The sequence below is a fragment of the Amphiura filiformis genome, chromosome 8 (genome assembly GCF_039555335.1).
Source record: "Amphiura filiformis chromosome 8, Afil_fr2py, whole genome shotgun sequence".
Taxonomy (NCBI): Eukaryota; Metazoa; Echinodermata; class Ophiuroidea; order Amphilepidida; family Amphiuridae; genus Amphiura; species Amphiura filiformis.
Genome location: NC_092635.1, coordinates 67,868,010 through 67,890,832, shown reverse-complemented (window position 1 = coordinate 67,890,832; position 22,823 = coordinate 67,868,010). Strand labels below are relative to the sequence as shown.

Below are 22,823 nucleotides of genomic sequence, written 5' to 3'. Positions count from 1 at the left end.
TCAGGTATCAGCGTATGAAACTTTAATCAGTTTGTATTCAATACACACATAATAGTAACAATGCAATGGTATGCAAAATATTGAGCTATGCTCACACAATTTCTTTTATAAAGGCTTAGTTGTAGGCGATTGGCCTCTGATTAAACTTGCTCTGCATTGTGCAAAATACTACACTAATTTGCTATACTATTGTAATTTCACCATACAATACATAGCCATGCCAATTCTTGGTAATTGGTCTGCTATTGCAATGGGGAAAAGGGGGATATTAACAAAATAAAGATGAGGAAATAACCAATAATTTGTACTGCACTGGACAATTCATAATACCTTTAACTTGCAATCACCAAGTGAAATTTTTCATCTGGAAAGTATTGTTGCTTGCTAATAATATAGTGTAGGAGCTCCTTCCCGACCAGCACAACCCCTTGAAGGCAGTTGCTTTATTAATTTTGGTTGTTTACAAGGGTCTTGTAGTGTACCTCTTTTCTGTAATGATGTAGGAAGCTATATCGGCCTAGCTCTCTTGCTATATATAATAAGGACAATGTCAAGATGGAGTGGCACGCAGGTTGAGCTACACGTATGGACTGTGTTGCTAACATTTCTTAACTCTAAATCCCTTTTTACCTTTTGGTGAAAGGTAAGGAAAAAAGAAAGGGAAGAATAAACTGCTGTCCAATGGTAAATTATGAGCACTGCTGAAAAAAGGATGGTATGCTACTAGTTGCTTAAAGAAACACTGTCTCAACTTGAAACTTGGGAAAATATCATAATTCAATTTTTTTCAAGGCAAAAAGCAGGAGTTTTTTTTTATAAGACATTGATTTTCTTGTCTAAACCGTGGAAGTTGATACCATTAGTTGAATATTGCTGGCTCAGTGCAACACTACTGTATATCCGATAGCTCCTCTGTGTAATGTTGTGTATAAATGCAATGGTGTTTATGAATAACATTACTCAGGGGAGCTAATGGAGATAAGGGGGTGATAAGGGAATGTATTAGGCTGAACGATTTCTTAAACAGGATGATTTTATATCCAAGTCGTTTAAAATGTTGTCTTTTTAATACCCGACACTAAGTAGTGATGTCCATACAAGATCCATACATCAAGATTTAGCAAATGACAAAAAAAGACATTTGTGCCTTCGCAAAATCATTATATCAATTTTATTACCTTCCCTATTTTCCTTATGATTACATTTCTCATTGATATGCTGAGGTAAACATAGTGAAAACTTTGAAAACAGTATCGTGAAGAAAAAACGGTAATAAGTTGTAGAAAATATACATGCATCTCGTGATGTGTAATATGGTATTCAACCTCGTGTCACAGAAGCTTATGATTGAATAAAATGACAGAAAACTAAAGATATGCACACTATTCAATATTTTGCCTTAAATAAAAGATATTTGCAGGTGATTTCTTTGTAGGTAGGGTAAATCACTGTGTGTACATTCTATCTACCATTAATGCTTTGCATGCTAGCCATGGGCTTCAACATAAAAAAATCCAAGATTTGAGATATTTTCTGAAAATATCAAGAGCTATCTTAAGAACCACTGAACCAATACTAGGCTTGTTTGTACTCTTTTTAATGCTGATTCCAAATATGGTCATGAAAATTTACAATTCTGAAATTTTTGGATTTAATTTTTTTTAAACTTGTCGTCTGCATTCGACACCCGCGTGGAGAGAGTTAAAGCTGCAAAATGTGTAGTATATTGTAAATTACAGTTAAAATGCTGAAGGTTCAGAGCAAACAATTATGCAGGGCTGTATACTATAAAAATCAGAGTATAACCAAATCGTAACAACAGAGTTGGAGAAGTGGAACCTGATTATTGTACAAGACAGACAGAGCGTAGAAACGCGAAATTTAAATGATTCCAATTTAAATGTCTAATTGTACTTGATCCAGCTAACTGCTTTAATTGTGTTTAAGCTTGAGTAGCGACATGTTGAAACTGAAGTGTACTACTTGTTAAAACTGACACTTTCTAAAGCTATTGGTTTGTCACTTTGAGGAGCCAAACTTTGGCAGTGTGTTGAACATGTCGTTGAGAAGAAAATAGACCACTTGTAAGGAAACATACTTAAAGTCACTATATCCGGAGAATAGCATGATATCCTGGTTTAGGAATATTGAGGGTATAAAGTTGAACTGGTATGTTGACCAAGAAAATATGCAACTGGTATCAGCAAGATTTAAAGTTGGCGTTTTTTTTAATGTTTCATGCAAGGGAGTGAAGATACACAATGTACTAATAGTTGGAAGCGTCTGGAAATTTTGGACACCCACCCTGGGACACACATGTTTGTGTGATGCATGTAAAGGATACATCCAAGTTAGGGGAAGGTATGTGCCCTACAATGCCAATCTTTGATGATCTTAAAATTGTAAGATGTATGCTGAAACAACATGCCCCAATCCGCACCAGAAATAGTTTTCAACAACAAGTGATTTCAGCATACTTACAGTTATATAGGTTATTTGGCATCTTGGTTTGGGCCTGGGTGGTTTTTTTGGTTTAGGTAGACCAGTGTCAGGTAGTTGCAAGTTTATGCAGGCCTATGTTAGGCAGAGACAATGCAGGCCAGTGTCAGGTAGTTGCAAGTTTATGCAGGCCAGTGCTAGGTAGTTACACGTTTGGCTCTGGAGTGCAACAGGACTGGGGAATGTCTCCCCCTAGAATATCAGGAAACAAGGGAACAAATAAACAAAACATCTGCTTTAGGCAGACCAATGTTAGGTAGATGAAAGTTTATGTAGGCCAATGTTTGGTAGCTACAAGTTTATGTAGGCCAATGTTAGGTAGCTACAAGTTTAAGCAGGCCAATGTTAGGTAGTAACAAGGTTATGCAGGTCAATTGACCTACTACCTACCATTGGCCTACATTAACTAGTAACTACCTAACACTGGCCTGCAGAACCTTGTGACTACCTAACATTGGCCTGCATAAACTTGTAACTACTTAACATTGGCCTGCATAAACTTGCAACTACTTCACATTGGCCCGCATAAACTTGCAACAACATAACAATGGCCTGCATAAACTTGCAACTATCTGACATTGGCCTGCTAAAGCTTGCAATTACCTCACAATGGCCTTCATAAACTTGCAAGTACCTAACATTGGCCTGCATAAACTTGTAACTACCTAACATTGCCCTGCATAAACCTGTAACTACCTAACATCACACGATAGACTGTAAAATCGCACCAGCCAAATTTGCACGCTACAGAGCCTGAAAAAAAGATCCCGCGAACCACAAATTGACACATGTATGGACGCTGCCATGGGGTGCTGGGGTGCTAATGAACGCGTCGCCAGCACAAGGCCAACGCGATGTCCAACGCGATCAATAACGCGTGATAGGGCGATACAAGTGCGCCTACACGGCCGGTAGTTCCTGGATACGCGATTACAGGGTCAATGGCCGCTTCCACGCAGTAACATACTTCTGAACTGAGTGTCAGGGCCCTGCTAACATTGGTCTGCATAAAACAACCTAACATTCAGTGTTAGATAGCTGCAACAAGGTTATGCAGGCCAATGTTAGGTAGTTGCAAGTTTATGTAGGCCAATGTTAAGTAGCTGTTAGCAAAAAGTGGGGCAGATGTGGTTCACCATTACAGAGCCTCCATGTGGAGACCTGAGAATTGGTAGAACTAGGCTCGTCAGTGAAATATATAAAAGGAAACATGAATTATGTAATATTTGTTTGCTTCTTTTTCTATTATACCACAACAAAGTTCGGTCACAGCACTTTTTGGTTGATTAACCTGAAAAATGAGTTGATGATCAGTTTGACTAGATAAGCCACTGGCTCAGTGCTAATGTGTGTGACTTAGCTTTTTAAGGGATAAATGGGTTAATTAATTGAGAGCTTTCATCCTTATAGTATACAAATATCAAATATTTATGAGGACAATGGTAAGAACATTTTCATGAGGTGAGATATAGACAGTTCCATTCAACAAGGCTTTGTTGAGTTGAATTGAATAGTTCATATTTCAAGTGGAAGAAGGAGAAAACAATAAAGATGTTTATTTGAAGGGGAAAGAGTGTCATGAATTGCAAAAACAGTTTGTCACACAAAGTCAGAGAGGTTAAAACACATGGCCACAATAGAGGTTATCCACGTTACTCATGTGTGACTTCTAACAAAAGGCGCTGGTTCCCGTAGTATTCCTCATTCAAACTAATTCAATGCACGACCTCAGAGTTACTTGCATGACTTTGGCGGGTTATTTTGAAACAGTCATAGTTGCACATGCAGGTACTTCTTTTGAAAATTCTAAACAAGGTATAGCAGTCGCTGATAGGATATGCAGCTTACAGAACACGGATAACCTCTATTGGTACCTGGGGACCTGCCTAAATAAATCTCTAAGGTAAATCACGGAGTTGGGCGAAATTGCAAGTAGTTTACTCTTTCGACCGGAAATCTAGAGAGCCTGGATCATTTCCGCACTGGTTCTGAATTTTTCTTTCATTCACTAAAGTATATTATGCCAGTTCACTCAAGCTTGGGTTACTCCTTCATGTAATTGTACACGAAATTAGGGTTAGGGTTAGTTTAGGGTTAGGATTAGGGTTAGGTTTAGGATTAGGGTTAGGATTAGGGTTAGGATTTATAGCTTACACGAAAGGATCGACCCAAGTTTGTTTACCTGAAATCAGTTAGGTACTTATCATTTTGAGGTGGAGGGGGAAGAGTTGAAATTGTCAATTAAAGGTCAAAAATTTGGGTCGATCCTTCATGTAATTATTTCGTGTAATCTAATCCTAACTCTAACCCTAATCCTAACCCTAACCTAAGCCTAATCCTAATCATAACCCTAATCCTAACCCTAACCCTAATTCTACCCCTAATCCTAACCCTAAACTAACCCTAACTCTAACCCTAACCCTAACCCTAATTTCGTGTAAAATTACATGAAGGAATAACCAAAATTTGAAAACAAAAACAATTAGGGTGGAGCACCATTTGAGGGGGTCAGAGGCTGGGGAGGGAGGTTGAACCCCAAACCCCAACATTGGCTTCAAAGACCGCCTGCCAGAAGTAATAATTGATACAAACTTCCTGTGCCAATTAATGTCTTTAGACGCATGGGAACCAAGAGAGGACCCTCCACAAAGAAAAGAACCGGTGAGAGTAGAGCAACAACAGGTAAAGGAACTTCCAGATCCAGAACCGAAACCTCGCAAAGGAAGACCTCTCGGTCTCAATAAGAATAACAGAAGGAAAGGTGAGATTGGATGGAGTGATCAAATTGTAGAACTTCTTCTAGTAGCTATCTTTGTAGCATCTGGACTCTGCTCATATTAGCATCACTCTTTGTCGCACAATGCCGCCAGCGATTTGCACACACATATAGCACTGCTGATTGTATGTACTATATGCTACACATGTGTTTGCTGCTGCTCCTACAAGCATTATGCTTCAAGATTATAGTTTTCAAGTGTTTTCTCAACAATGCGGCAAGTTGCTTACATAACGTTGGAGTTAAAAGCAGGGGTCTGCTTAATGGCGGCGGGACGTGATAATAGTGGTAATGGCGGGTAATGCTTGCTGGAGACATTAATATGTGTTGGGATTTCATCCATCTTGCCATTGATAGCTGTGCAGTCATCCATCACACTTCTTCTACACAAATGCTCTTATGTGTATTTTATTTGCTCTTGGAGTTGCTTTCATAGGTTGACATTGGTATACTAACCATACATCTTACATACAAGTGCTTTATATTTTGTAGCTATCTATATTCTCTTGAGGTGCTTTTACAAATGTTGGATACTAACATGGTTTGAAAGTGAATTTGTCAAAGATGGGTGAATTGTTAACGGTGTGAAACCAACATTTCTACTGTTGATAACTTTATGGAATGTAGTTAATAGGATGAGATGATCTTAGTCTTGACTTGATCATCATCTTTATAGCTCATGTTATAAACTAATCATGTATTCCACTTGAACCCAACACATCCAAGTCTATTCTATCTTATCTCATCTTATCACATCTCATCTATTTCCAGTTCATTCCATCTCCAAACCTGAAACATTTCCTCTTTTTAGCTGATTTCTTCTTTTTTTATTCCTGAAATTTACGCATTATTTGTTATTTTTTATGGTGTTGCCCTATTTTCCTCTTTCTTTAAAAGCATTTTCCTCTTTTTTCACAAAATGTCAGTTTCTGGTCTGCACCTCTCATCTCATTGCATCTCCTCTCCCATCCCACCCCAAAATCTCATCTCTTTTCATTCCATTCCATCTCATCTTATTTTGCTTTATCTCCACTACTTTCGCCTCTCCTCTCCTCCCTCTCCCTTTCTCTTCACTTTCCTCCTCTCCTCTTTCGCATCCCCTGTCATCTCATCTCATTGCATCTCATCTCATATCAATTCATCTCATTTCATCTCATGTCATCTCCTACCATCCCATCACATTTCATCTCATCTCACCATAGCTCTTCATCTCATCTCATCCTATCCCATCTCCTTTCATCTCCTCTCCTCTCTCTTTGCTTTCCTCCTTTCCTCTTCTCTCCTCTCCCTCTCCTTGCCTCTCCTCGCCTATCCTATCAATTAATCTCATGGCATCTCCTACCATCCCATCACATTTCATCTCATCTCACCATATCATCTCATCTCATCTCATCCCATCCCATCTCCTTTCTTCTCTTTTCCTCTGTTTGCTTTCCTCCCCTCCTCTCCCTCTCCTTGCCCCTCCTCTCCTCTCCTCTCCTCTTGCACCTCTCATCTCATTACATTTCTACTCCCATCCCACCCCATTGCATCTCATCTCATCTCATCTCATCTTAATTCATCTCATCTAATGCCATCCCATCCCATTTCATCTCATCTCACCATATCTCTTCATCTCATCCCATCCCATCTGCTTTCTTCTCTTTTCCTCTCTTTGCTTTCCTTCCTTCCTTTTCCTCTCCTTGCCCCTCATCTCCTCTCCTCTCCTCTTGCACCTCTCATCTCATTACATCTCCACTCCCATCCACCCCATTGCATCTCATCTCATCTCATCTCATCTCATCCCATTGCATCTCATCTCATCTCATCTCATCTAATGCCATCCCATCCCATTTCATCTCATCTCACCATCTCATCTCATCTCATCTCATCTCATCTCACATTCTCTTCTCTCATCACATCCCATCTCATTTCATCTCTCCCATCCAATATCACTCCTTTTATTATCAGATTCAGTTGTCACATGTTTCCATTTTCTTGCCCTTTGCCTTCCTTTAAAGTGTGCTGAGGCTTGTGGATCAACGTCTAGGCGTTGTGCCTGTGCGTAGCGCACTATAAATCACTGTTTTTCTTCTTCTTTAGATTCGTTCTCAAATAATGTATTTATTTAGAAGCAATCTCCTTTTATCTCCATGATAATGTATAGAGCTTGAAATGTTTCCTGATATGAACTTTTCATTGTTACTTTTAATGTTTTTTATTTCTTGCATTATAGGGCCTCACATATGTGTACCAAATTTAATTGTTGTATAGATGCATAATATAATTCATGTATTAGTGAATTCTTGATGTCATTTCATGTATGATTCAAATTATTTTATCTTGTTACTTAGCATCTCATTTCACAGTTATTGTGATCATTATGTTTGACATATTTGAATGTGACTTCTTTTGCATTTGTTTTCACAGTTTCATGTATGTCTGTCACACATGTGACTTAACAGTTCATGAAGTTGAAATTATAACACCTCATAAATATTCATGAGCAAAACATGCCAATCACAAAATACCGAAGCCTATTTCCGAAGCTTAGTTTTCACTGTTTCACTACAACTTCATTCCCATAGTCAAAATTCATGTTTCCTTACATTGACCTATACACAAAAAGAATATATTTGTATGTTGTTATTTTCATGGTAGCAGCTTGGAATGCACAAATTTCCACTTTATTTCCACAGATTGTTGCCAGAAAAGACTGGTGCAAGGTAGAGAAGATACCTTACACTTCCCATAATGCATTTCTCCCATTTCAATTGTTTTGTACTGATTTGCTATTTAGTGCAGTATGGGTCGATTAGTGACGACGCAATGTACCTCAATGAACAGAGCACATCCAGATCTGGCAAAATATGTTTATTTCTTGACTATCGACCCATGCTTAAGCAGTCTATTCTCAAAATAAAAACAAAAGGAATGAGGGGATGTATCATGTTGCAAAGGATTCTGGGAAGGGTAAGGTATCTTCTCTGGGCGCAAGGTTTGAAATTGATAAAAGCTTTTAATGCTATTAATTGGAAGCCTACAGCTGAATTAATACTTCCTGGGTTCCTGGTTCTCTATGGTGTAGGACATGGGACTGTCCCAATCAATTTCCTTGAATCTAGGCTTCATGGTGACCACGGTGCATGCTAGATGACAGGGAGGTATAAAAGTATTTTTTTTCTTTCTCGTACCTGCCTAAATCGTTTTGTGGAGTTGGTGCATATTTTTTTTCTCTTATAACATGATATTGGATTGGCAACAGACAAAATCCTATATTTTTTCATTAGTCTGTATGCACAAAACAAGTTAAGACCTGGACTAACTATGTAGATTAGTCCTACGGAGCTGGACCTTTTTGGTATTTACATACCTTATTCTACATTATTGTAGATCCTGGTAAATGCAAATACATGCAGCTTAATATTAGATGGCTGCAGTTTAATTTTTGGACTTCGCTAGTAGTAAAGAAGGAATAGAAAAGATCGCAAGGATCCCTCCCTACATTGTAAGTCTAACCTCCATAGTTAGACTAGCTAACTTCTTTTGTGCATATGGACCTAAGTGTTGTGTGCGTAAGTGTTTGAATTTTGGTCAAATTATAGCCATTTTCTGAGGAGTAAAAAATGCAACTGTGAGATGTACAATGGCTATGGACAGGGGTAAGTATTGTAATTGTGCATAAGTTTTCAGCTCTAATGACTTATTTCGCTGTTCTTCTTGATCTTTTTAGGAGGCCATGACTCAGGGAGGTCGCGACACAATCCAGACGGTCCGGGTGAGAATGGTAAAGGAGTCGTTATACCGGCCGATAAAGAAGCAGAAAGAAACGAGATGTTTAAAATCAACCAATTTAACTTAATGGCCAGTGATATGATATCAGTCAACAGAACTCTACCTGATGTCAGGATGGATGGGTAAGAAATGAAAACTTTTTTGTATATTCACCATATTGCTCATTATGAACATCCTTGTTCCAGCACATCCCTTTTTAAAGGGATTTTTATTCGTTATAGTCCTGTAAGAATGTTTATGAATCCAGTTGGTGAAAATGCAATGCTGATGGTTGTTTCCAAATTGGGCTATTCCAGTTGAAATCCATACCCCCTATGGAAGACATGACCTTAACGTTCCAAACAGGGGGTGTGAACTTCAAATGGGGTTACCTGAATGGGTGAATTCTGAATTTTGAAATCTGTATGAATTTTAACTGGAATATTCCATTGGTGCTGATGATGTATTGCAAGTCTTGGTAAAACTTTCCCCAAACTGCTGCCTTTAAGTCTTCTATACATCAGGACAGCAATATGGGAGCTTATGATATGTTGCAAGTCTTGGTAAAACTGTCCCTAAACTACTGCATGTACATCTCCTTTGTAAGGAAAGCAATATGGGAGCTTATTGCAGCTCTTAGTGAAACTGTCCCTAAACTGCTGCCTCCTAGTACATCAGGAAAGCAACATAAGGAGCTTATGATGTGTTGCAGCTCTTTGTGAAGCTGTTCCTATACTGCTGCCTTTAAGTCTCCAATACATCAGGACAGCAATATGGGAGCTTATTGCAGCTCTTAGTGAAACTGTCCCTAAACTGCTGCTCTTAGTACATCAGGAAAGCAACATGAGAGCTTATGATGTGTTGCATGTAAAGGGTATATAAAGCATTTATTGATGTGTACAGGTAGATATCTTGACCATTACAGTGAAATAAAATGCATGATAGTGATAGATTGCAAATGTGTTGTTTAAGGGCAGTAGGGCCTATATAATTGAATACCTGAGTGGAAGAAGGGCCCAACTCCATCAAAACTGTTTTTGAGATATTAAGAAAAAACTTAATATTTGGAAAAGTTTTATAGGCAGAGTGTTTTCATCTTCAGAGGACCTTTAATACATGAACATACAATATTACATACAATCAAAATTATATATGATGTTTCCATGGCAACGGTACAGGTCTTAATACGACCTGGAGTTGGGCCCTTCTTCCACTAATATACTGCAAGTGCCAGGTCCGTAAGCAGATGTGTTAAAATAGCTACAGAAATTTGGTAATTATCCATTGATTGCACATGTAGAAGCATGTAATATGTTAGCAAGAAAGTTTATTGTAGTGAAAAGCAGATTTCATGGAAGAACAAAATTCCTCTTTAACCCAATATTTGTGGAAGAAGGGCCCAACTCCATGGAGTTGGGCCTTTCTTCCATGAAAACCATGATTAAGTGTACTTGAAAGACTATTTAGAGAGTGGATTTTGGCTCATCTTTCACACACAAGGAAGAACAGTTTGCTGGCAATAAAATGCTGGGTCTAACTCATTTTTGTAAAAAAATGGAGTTGGGCCCTTCTTCCACTCAGGTATTCAATTGCTAAGAACATCTTATGCAAAACATTAATGAAGGCTTACTTGAAAAGGGTATAATTTCAGACTTGATTTGAAAATACTTGTTTAGGGTGTGGAAAACATCACAACATACCTGTTTAGGGTATTCTGAGATTGAAGGATAATTACTTGTTTAGGGTCCATTTTAAAAGTCCATACATGAGCATGGTGTCCACCTTGTAATGGCAGTGGCTCCCCGGGAGCTGAATAGTGAAACTGGCCCTAAACTGCTGCCTCCTATGCATCAGGAAAGCAGTAATGGGAGCTTAATGATGTGTTGCAGTTCTTTGTGAAGCTGTCCCTATACTGCTGCAGTCTCCCATATATCAGGAAAGCAATATGGGAGCTTATTGCAGCTCTTAGTGAAACTGTCCCTAAACTACTGCCTCCTAGTACATCAGGAAAGTAATATGAGAGCTTATGATGTGTTGCAGCTCTTTGTAAAGCTGTCCCTATACTGCTGCAGTCTCCCATATATCAGGAAAGCAATATGGGAGCTTATTGCAGCTCTTAGTGAAACTGTCCCTAAACTACTGCCTCCTAGTACATCAGGAAAGTAATATGAGAGCTTATGATGTGTTGCAGCTCTTTGTAAAGCTGTCCCTATACTGCTGCAGTCTCCCATATATCAGGAAAGCAATATGGGAGCTTATTGCAGCTCTTAGTGAAACTGTCCCTAAACTGCTGCTTCCTAGTACATCAGGAAAGTAAAATGGGAGCTTATGATGTGTTGCAGCTCTTTGTGAAGCTGTCCCTATACTGTTACATTGAAGTCTCCTAAAAATCAAGAAAGCAATATGGGAGCTTATTGCAGCTCTTAGTGAAACTGTCCCTAAACGGCTGCCTTCTAGTACATCAGGAAAGTAATATAGGAGCTTATGATGTGTTGCAGCTCTTTGTGAAGCTGTCCCTACACTGCTGCCTTTAATTGTCCTATACATCAAGAAAGCAATATGGGAGCTTATTGCAGCTCTTAGTGAAACTGGCCCTAAACTGCTGTCTCTAATACATCAGAAAAGCAATATGTGTTGCAGGTCTATCCGTACACTAGTGCGTCATTGTAGTGTCATACTTCATATTTCAAGCTAGAGGGACTTTAGTTATTAGTAATACAAACAGAGTTTGATATACATGCAAAGACAGACAGAAAACAAACATATCAATGATGGATGAAAAAGATGAAAGAGTTGCTATTGTAATTGACGTCTTGAAATAGTGGAAAACATGCGAGTGATCTGGGAGGGGAATGGCGTATTTTTATTTCCTCTAATTGACAAACTTTAAAAGACCCATTCAGTGATCCCAGCGCAAATGTACAAAAATTAAAATTGTTTATAAATTGCTTAAAAGTGAAGTCATTCAAATTGTCATTTGGTATTTTTGAAATGACAAATTTGGCAAAAAACGACGAAAACAGCAGTACTGACGAAGTTGAAGCCTCATTCAAATACATGTAGCTAATTTAGATACTGTCAGTATCTAAATTACAGATTTGTATAAAATGTCTTTTCTCTTAAATACACGGCTTTCAGCTGAACCACTCGCAGTGACAATGACAAAGGTACCAAAATTTTACGATCGTCCAGATGAGCAAATCACTGAATGGGCCTTTAAAGATAGCCAAATTTTGCTTCACTATACATTGCCAAATGGTTTGAAATTTGGGGAAAAGTTGTAAAAACTCACACAATTTGTTAATTTTGACCAAAAAGTTTGACTTCTGGTATATCGATGGGTCCATTTTTTTTTTATAAACGGTATATTGATGGGTCCACTTTCAAATTCTCAATGGCACCTCCATATCCAAACCAAACTTGTGCCCCCCTGCATAGCTTTTGTGAAGTTTGGCATATCCATGTCAGAAGTAAGGAAAACAAATCCTGTCCTTTTGAGATGAAAGCATATGTGACCGTACACGACAAATGAGCCGTAATGTCCTAAATTGTATTCTGAGGTACAGTGTAAAATGTGCAGGAAGGTTGTATTCATAGGTACCTCAAGATGGTGGGATAAGTATCTCTTTTTGATAGCGTTAGTCAAACACAATTTAAAACCAATTAATAATCCTATTGTTGAAGAGGATAATAAGCTTAGAACTACCTATTTTTAAATAGCTCTGGTATTTGTTTGCTTTGGCTAAATCTTGTTCAAGTGGTAGGTTACAAAGCATTCCTGAACCTTGTTGACTCGGGGATGATTTTAAATGACCGCCAATTATGACTGTTTGATATTTATTACCAGCAATGTGGAAAAAGAGACACATGTAGAACCGAAAAAAGGTACCATTTTGTTGAAGGAGCAAAGCTCAACAAACCATATCCCGCTTCTGGATATCGTTTGAAGTCAAATGATATACCATTTTAAAGCTTATGATATATATTTTCTAAACACGAAATAAAACAAAATTGACCGGGAGGAATTTATGGCTCATTCGTGGTGTACAGTCACATATTTGTTGATACAAACAATTCCAAATCATAATTACTGTGAGTTTGTATTTCATTTTATATATATGTTAAATCAATACACATCATTTTGCTTCTGATGATGATGATGATGATGGTGATCTATCCATGCAGTGATTGTTACATATCATGAATATGGCATTGTATATTGATTGCCTTTCGCTAGAAACCCAATCCGCATACACATAGGATCCTGTAATTACCAACACAATTGCCCGACGGGATCACAGCGAGTTCACAATGTCAAAATTGCTGCATCCGATGCCATTGAAACCTCTGGCAGGAAATATTTCCATCTATTCGATAACCTTGTAGGCTTTTTGTGGTAAGAGTGCTTGTTGTCGAGTTTTGCAAGGAATATTATTCCGGTTCAGTTTCCTGAAGAGGAACAGCTCGTGTTTATAAGCAAGCTAGGAGAATATCAAAAGAATTTGAGCTATAAGCATGGATAAATGATTTTCACGTGGGGAAATTACACAAAATAGCACAAAATAGCGCACAATTTACCTTTTTCTGCTCACTGCCATCCATGCAAATGACAATTTCTTGCAAACCTTCACAAAATATATTATTACAAAAAGCATTTGCAATCAAATAAAATTATATTTAAATGCATGATCTGGGCAAATTAGACAAAATCAGTGATGACTAGCTTCTACAATGTGTTTTTTATAAGTGTTTGATTTGATGTAGTACTGCTATAACATCTTCAGAGAGTGTTTGTTGTCGAGTTTTGCAAGGAATATTATTCCGGTTCAGTTTCCTGTAGAGGAATAGCTCATGTTTATAAGTAAGGTAGGAGAATATCAAAAGAATTGGGAGCCATAGGCATGGATAAATGATTTTCACGTGGGAAAATTACACAAAATAGCACAAAATAGCGCACAATTTACCTTTTTCTGCTCACTGCCATCCATGCAAATGACAATTTCTTGCAAACCTTCACAAAATATATTATTACAAAAAGCATTTGCAATAAAATAAAATAATATTTAAATGCATGATCTGGGCAAATTAGACAAAATCAGTGATGACTAGCTTCTACAATGTGTTTTTCATAAGTGTTTGATTTGATGTAGTACTGCTATAACATCTTCAGAAATTGATTAGAAGTGATCCACATAATCCTGTGCAATCAAATTATGCACAACCTCATGTCATTTACAAGAATTGTTCAAAATCCTGTGCAGTCTGTAAAGTTCCAATGAATCTGAAAACCACCTTGTAGTCCTGAGCAACTTGAAACTAACTGTGAATTCCAACACGATTGAAAAACTTCAGCAATGACAATCAATAAAACAATTCTAATCAATTCAGTTCAACTCCTGAAAGTTGTTTTTAATGTGTCCAGTCTCCAAAAATGTGTGCACAATTTCTGATAAAACTTCTGCTCATTTATTTTTAATACCCAAAAAAACTTTCACACAATCCCTACAAAAGTTCTAAGTTGTCCATACTTTTGTTTCTGTGCAACTCATTTGTCTTTGGCCATAAGGGATGATTATACTCCTGTTGTGTATGTACATTGCGTATGCAAATCAGACATGATGTTGAAAGTGTAATGTCGTATAAATACATGATAACCAGACCAATAGATGTGAAGTCACCTTTAGTGAAGTCATCTTGTATACATAATTGAGAGAAACTAATACATGTAGCTTGACTAGAAAGGATACAATTAAATGCAAATCAAATATTTCCTATGGGGGTTTTCAGGGTTGAATAGAAAATTTGGGCTATTCCATTTAAAATCCACACTACTCCTGTGGAAATATCTTCCACAGGGGAGTATGAATTTCAAAAGGAATGAACACATTAGCAGCTCCATTTGAAACTCACCCTCCCTCAATGGAAGATTTAGGTTGGAATCTTTCACAGAGGGTGTATGAAAATCAAATTGTTCATTCTATTTGAAATTCATACTCCCCCTGTGGAAGATATTTCCAAAGTATTCCACAGGGGAAGTATGAATTGCAAATGGAAAGAACCCATTAACAGCTCCATGTGAAACTCACCCTCCCTCACGCAAAGGATTCAAGTTGGAATCTTTCATGGAGGATGTATGAAAATCAAATAGAGCTGCATAATGTGTTCATCCATTTGATATTCATACTCCCCTGTGGAAGATATTTCCAAAATCTTCCACAGGGGTAGTGTGCATTTTAAATGGAACAGCCCAATGTTAGGGTTTTCCCCCTCTGTCGCAAAAGATGTAATCTTGTTATAAATGGAGAATTGAATGGCATAGAATTACATGTTAGGAGAATGACTCTTCCTACAAGAGGTTAATTTGAACAGACATAATGTACGTATAGTATGATATAAAATATGACTTTTTTTTGCAAGAGGCTAATATGAGCTGATTTTCGAGGGAAACTTCTTTCGTTGCTGGGAGGGGAAGACATGACCGTCAAAGAGATAGAATTACATCTATATTGCCGAGGAAGGACCTTGCCTTTCATGCTCTCTTGTGAGGGGATTTTTCTAAATTACCAATGCTGAAACTGAGCTGTACTGTTTTTTCTGTAGCGCAGTTAGTGAATCAAAATTGTCAATGCTTTGAGGTAACCTTTTCGGACATGCAGTTCATCGACATCGTAAAATGCATGCACCTATGTACGTCAGTATTTTGAGCGAATCCTTGTGTTTTGTTGATGCGGCCAATGGAACGCACATTGATGTCACTGATTGCAGTAGAGAAAAGGCTTTTCTATTGAAAACATCGTACACACACTTCCACTCACTTTTTTGTTTTTGTTTAAACAGTTGCTCAGTGTGGAGACACACTTGGATCCTGATGGGACCAGGTTCTAGCATAATGCTCAGGCCAATTTAAAAAGCGTGAAATACTTAACAATTGTGTTGTTGTTATACTTGAGACAAAACTCTTTTCTGAACAACCACACATCCATAAACACTCAATACAGAGTATTACTGGCAATGCATGTTCAAGCACACTTGTACAAGTTACATTCATGAGGTGGTTTCAATATAGTGGCCAGAAGGCCTTTAAGTTCCACGTTTTGTGTGGGTCTGTGTTGCCGGTCCATGCAAAATTTATTCTTTATACTGTACACTTTAGAATGCAATATGCATTCATGCATTTTGCATGTACCACCACCAAAAGGCACAAAATCGTCAAACTATCTACTGCCTGTAAATAGGTGATTCAAGACATGAATGTGGGAAAGCACACCTAAAGTGCATGCCTTTAAGCTGGTGCATATTTAAGACAAATCAAGAAACAGTTTTGACTTCATTTGCCATTTGATATGCGGAAATGTTTTGTCAGGAAATAAAGAAACGTCCACTGAATTCATTCAGGAAATTACTTGAATAGCATAAAAATGCAATTAGCAGAAGGGGATAGGTACATATGTAGCCAAAGGGGTGGTCGTACATTCGGCCATTCCAGTTGAAATACATACACCCCTGTGGAAGACTTGACCTTAATCTGTCACACAGGGAGTGTGAATTTCAAATGGGGCTACCTAGCTGAATGGGTGACTCCATTTGAAATCTACACCCCCTGTGTGGGAGATTAAGGTCATATCTTCCATGAAGGGTGTATGGATTTCAACTGGAATACCCCAGATGATTAGTGATTTGGATGGGTAGATATATGTGGGGATATCAGGGGGTGATATCTGTGATGATCATGAGAAGAGATCAGTGCACGGTGTCATGGATAGTTAACTCTCTTCACGCGGGTGTCGACTGCAGACGACATGTTTCAATTTTTTTTTTAATTCAAAAATTCAGAAATGTAAATTTTCATGACCATATTTGGAATCAGCATGAAAAATGCATTAAAATGAGTACAAACAAGCCTAGTATTGGTTCAGCAGTTCTTGAGATAGCTCTTGATATTTTGAGAAAATATTTCAAAACTTCAACTTTTTCCGTTGAAGCGCATGGCTAGCACGAAGAGCATTAAGGGGGTCTTGATTTATAACTCGGTTAATGATAGCATATGTGACAGCGTCACGCTGATGAAGCTACTTAGGGAATTGAAATAGTGTGTTCATGTCTGTTATGAAGAACGCTGCTCTTGGTCATATAGAAATTGATCTTGTTTTGTTTGGTTTGGTTTAAAGGTCTTTTAACCACCATGTTCACAGAATATGTGCTTGAGCATGACGTAGACTGTTTCTTCAGTAGTTGAGACGTGGCTAAATCAAGATGATCCCGTATGTATCAGAGAATTGGCACTTCCCGGATACAGTTTCCTCAGCACACCTAGAGGAGCCTCAACCTATGGAGGTGGTATTGGTGCGCTGTTCAGATCTGAAATGAACTTCCAGAAATTTGACATGGGAATCAGGAAATTCCGTACTTTTGAGCACACATGCTTTACAGATCCCAAGAAGGAAGTGTTCTATATAGTGATCTATAGACCCTACCCATCATCAGTAAACAAACTCAAGACTTCTGAATTTCTTGATGACTTTGATAATTTTATTGAATTTGTAAACACCATGTCGAGTAAGATAGTATTAGTAGGTGACTTTAATATACATGTGAACGAACCATTCAAGTCCGATGTATCACACTTTCTTACCACAATTGATAACGCAGGTTTTCATCAGCATGTTGTTGGGCCAACGCACATCAATGGGAACACAATTGATCTTGTTATATCACGGCTTGATGAAGACCTGGTTATGAATTGTGCAGTAGATTTAAGGTTATCTGATCATAATGTAATTTCATTCAGTGTACAGCAGCATAAGCCTAAACCAAAAAAGATCATGGTTGCCTCTCGTAGATTAAATCAAGTGAATCAGGATGCCTTTCAGGCTGATCTTTCTACTGAATTTGCATCTTTTGATAAAAAGTATGAAAATGTCAACGATATGGCAATGTGCTATGATACCATTGTTAGGCAGGTGCTTGACAAACATGCGCCGGTAAAGAATACCATCCGTTCTCGACCATCAAATCCTTGGTATAATGAAGAAATTCATCAGTCTAGACATTTCCGTCGTAAGCTGGAAAGGAAATGGCGGAAATCTAGACTAGAATCGGATCGCCAGCAATATATAACACAGCGAACTGTTACTAATGAAATGATTGAAATGTCAAAACAAAATTTCTACAGGAATGAACTTGAGAATGCGGACAACAAAACTGTATTTAAGAAGGTGAATGGTTTGCTAAACAGAGACACCAAAGTGCTCCCAGCCCATGAATCGGCACAGGAACTGGCTAATGACTTTGCTAGCTTTTTCAACAACAAGGTCACTACCATATATCAAGATCTTGGTAAAGACCAACCTGATCTAGACAGATATGACCCTTTGCCTGAGAGACCAGTTTGTGTTTCATTCAGTGAGTTTGATCTTTTGGGCGAGGAGGACGTTCTTAAAGCCCTTAACAAAGCTTCCACAAAGTCTTGCTTGCTCGACCCTGTGCCGACATGGTTTCTGAAACAAAATATTCATGTTTTTGTTCCCATTATCACATGTATCATCAATGAATCCCTTCATACTGGTGTTTTTCCTGATAACCTGAAGCATTCTATTGTCACACCCATTATCAAAAAACCATTTCTCAACTCAAATGACCTGAGCAATTTCAGACCTGTGTCCAATATTCAATTCATATCAAAACTTATTGAGAAACAGGCTGTTAAGTCTTTGAATGATCATATGGAAAGAAACAACCTGGGTGAAAAATTACAATCTGCTTATAAAAGGCACACAGCACAGAAACAGCATTAATGCGTGTTAAGAATGATATCATGAAGTGTATTTCCAACTACAAAGGTGTTTTTCTAGTACTCCTCGATTTGAGCAGTGCTTTTGATACTGTAAATCACAACATGCTGATCAACAGATTACAGAGTGAAATTGGAATACAAGGTAAAGCTTTGCAATGGTTCAGATCCTACCTGTCTGAGAGAACCAGCAGAGTTTGCATTGATGGTACTTTTTCTGACCCTGTTGAGCTCGAATTTGGCCTGCCTCAAGGTTCAATCATCGGACCTTCAGGGTTTTCTTTGTATATTTTACCAGTTGGTCGTATCATCAAATCATTCAACTTATCCTACCACTTGTATGCAGATGATGTACAGTTGTACACCTGCTTTGATCCCAAAGACCGGTATCCATTGCTGCTGCTTTAGATAATCTATCTCGTTGCATTGATGCTCTTAAGGCTTGGATGAGAATGAACATGCTGAAACTTAATGACAGCAAAACTGAGTTTTTGTGACCACTACTCCACACCTGAAGCGCTCAATGATACCGGTTGCTTTGAGGGTTGGGGACAAATCCATCTGTCCTTCAGATTCTGTGCGTAACCTAGGGGTTATTTTTGACTGTCAAATGTCTATGTCCATTCACGTCAAGACTCTTTGTTCTAACCTTACATACCAGCTTCGCAACATTTCCCGGATACGTCGGTACTTGGATTATGACACTTGTCATCTGGTCATAAGAGCCCTTGTCCTTTCCAAGATCGATTATGGCAATGGGCTGCTTCTTGGCTGTTGTAAAGCAGACATTCAAAGACTACAACGGATCCAGAATTGGGCTGCGAAGCTGATATGTAAGGCCCTCAAATATGATCATGCCACACCGTATTTAAAGCAGTTACACTGGCTCCCTGTTGAAGAGCGCATCAATTTCAAAGTTTTAGTCACTGTGTTTAAATGCCTCACCAAGAGTGTTCCTGAGTACCTGTCTGATTGTGTTTCCCTGCACTGCCCTGCGCGTGCAGGCCTGCATTCTGCTTCTGATACCACCCTCCTGACAGAGCACAACACAATCAAAACACTCATGTCAGCTGAACGCAGGACCTTCTCCTATGTTGCGCCTCGCACCTGGAATAGACTGCCAATTGGTATCAGGGAATCACAATCAGTGGGTATTTTCAAGAGGGTTCTAAAGTCACACTTGTTTCCATAGATTTTGTAGCCTTCATAGGCAGTTCTCATTTATTTATTTTCTTCATGTTCTTCTTTTGCTTTGTTTTGTGTTTTTTGTTTTGAGCGCTACGTTCTAAATGTAGCAGCACTATATAAATATTTATAATGTATGTATGTATGTATAAAGGTGGGTATCCTGATTTACAGCCTCATCCCCCAATTTACCCCATCAGAATGCAGTTCCGAAACATAGTAGTGTGGGTATACATATTTTCTAGAAAACAAACCGTTGGAGCAATGTAACTCGGAACTTGGAATCAGAATGTTTGAGCGATGGGCTTCAATTCAAGGTAGAAAACATTTTTTGTTAGAGTTGGACCACGAACCTTTAATTTGAGTGAAAAAAGGAAATAATAATTTATGCTACGATGGAGAGTGAAACTGGTGACAATGCATTAATGCAACAATGAAATGATGAAATTTATACAAGTCATTGTTGTTAGGACATTTATGGAAATCATATGATATGTTTCAGTGCCTATTTCCCAGCATAAATCTTAAATACAGTACAGGCCTTTATCAAAATGATTGGTACCCATTGGTTTTCATATTGATGGCCACTGCCTCAAAATTTGGCCATATTGAAATGGCCACAAATTATAACCTGTCACAACATTTATCTGCAAATTAGGTGCATCTTTTGGTGTATTTTGATGTGGCAGTCTTGTCCATCATAATCACTATTATGGGTAACAATCGTATTGATACAGGCTGTATGGCAGATATGAAGATATGAATGATAATGATGGAATAGAATGAAGTTACTGACGTTGAATGTAAAACACTGTATTCTGACTGAACTCCATGCAAGTGTCGACTGCAAATGACAAATTTCAATTTTTTTAATTCAAAAATTTCAGAATTTAAATTCTCATGACCATATTTGGAATCAGCATGAAAAATGCATTAAAATGAGTACAAACAAGCCTAGTATTAGTCCAGAGGCTCAAGAGATAGATCTCAATATTTTGAGCAAATATTTCAAAATTTTTATGTTGAAGGCTATGGCTACATGTAGCATGCAGGAAAAGAGCCATTTAAACTTGTACCCCTCACAATAAGGAATATATCGGCATATAATATCTTTAGGTTGCAAGCAGGATATTTAAGTTTAATTATAGCCAAATATGTCAAATCAAATTAGGTCATACAAATTAATACAAATGGTTGGCCTAATTAATAAATGGAGTATCATACTTGCCACATGTTTTTATTCGAACAGGTGAGAGAATTTGTACAGCTAATATAAATATTTCAATATCTCACTTCTCCAAAATGAGGTTAAGAGGTTTTATTTGTAGGTACAATTCTCACACAATGGTGGCATAAAAACCTAAGTTGTGTTCACATTTTGAATTACACCTGGCGTAAACATTGATAAAAATTCCACAAATATTTTCCCTATTCCTACCGTATGTCCACACCTAGCCTTCTCCTAGCATTATGCCGACCAGTTCCATCAAGCATTCATTTTGTTCAGCGTAAACATCGGCTATCACTTCTGGTGTTCACATTTTGAGTTACACTCAGCGTATTTAAACATTGATAAAAATTCCACAAATATTTTCCCTACTCCTACCACATGTCCACACCTAGCCAACTCCTAGTACTACGCCGACCAGTTCCACCAAGCATTCACTTCTGGTCGGCGTAAACATCGGCTACTACTTCCGGTGTTTCAGTGACCTTTTTCAACCACGCGAAATGTAATTTCTTGGTTCCGACCATAAAAAAGTAAAACTTACACCGGGTGCTAGTCGTAGCAGCGTTCACATTGCAACATACACCTGGCTGAGATTACACCCAGCTCGCTACTCGGACGTACGCCTGGCGGAACTTGCGCTGACCATCGTTCACACTGCCACTACTCCTGGCAGTGCCTACCGCTACCAGGAATTTGCTCCACCCAAGTTCCGCCGGGTGTACGTTCGACAATGTGAACACAGCTCTAGTCAGATGTAAAAAATAGAAATAACAAAGGATGAAGTTTTACCTACAGCATTGGGCTATTCCAGTTGAAATCCATACACCCCCTATGAAAGACATGTCCTTAATATCCCACATAGGGAGTGTGAATTTCAAATGTGGTTACCTGAATGGGTGACTCCATTTGATATCTATTTGTGAAAATTAAGGCCATGTCTTCCACAGGGGGTGTATAGATTTTAACTGGAACAGCCTATTATAGGACTATTTTTTCAATTGGGAGGGAAACTTGGGCCATGACAAGAGGAAAATTAAAGCAAAATATTGTGCTTCAAAACAACCATTATGTTTATAACTGGAATTATGTTTTCGTTAATTTCATTGAGTAGTCACCAAGGATGCAATCACCATGGTAATGAATGCATACCGGTGACATCAACAATTAATGTCAGTCATTGTGTGTTTCATTTACTGGGTCATGTCTGAAGGCAAATCTTGGTTGGGCACGTCAAATGTTCGTAGGTGAAAAATGGTGAAGAAAAAGGTGATAAAATGTGACACGATCAAGGGGAATGAGTCACATGTCGACCCTTGTCGAAAATGAGTTTTACATATGAAGAGCTTTGTTTCAAAACCCCTTACATCCACTTGCCAATTTTGAGAACACATCAAAAATCATCAAAAAATCACTGATATATGGGGTTTGCAACCAAAGCAGTATTTGGCGGGATGCTTGGGTAGAATGAGCATCCTGCCAAAAACTGCTTTTGTTGAAAAACACCTTATATCACTGATTATTTTGATGATTTTTTGATGTGTTCTCAAAATTGGGCAAATGGATGTAAGGGGTTTTGAAACAAAGCTCTT

The 22,823-nt window shown here is 38.2% G+C and overlaps 1 protein-coding gene across 1 annotated transcript in view; it reads left to right on the top strand.

Moving 5' to 3' along the window:
* The window catches only part of LOC140159383 (polypeptide N-acetylgalactosaminyltransferase 1-like), a 240,578-nt gene that overhangs the window by 80,044 nt on the left and 137,711 nt on the right, over nucleotides 1–22,823 (top strand). The window contains 2 exon segments of the mRNA XM_072182839.1: nucleotides 5,117–5,260; nucleotides 8,988–9,171. Coding sequence (XP_072038940.1) covers nucleotides 5,117–5,260; nucleotides 8,988–9,171 — 328 coding nt within the window.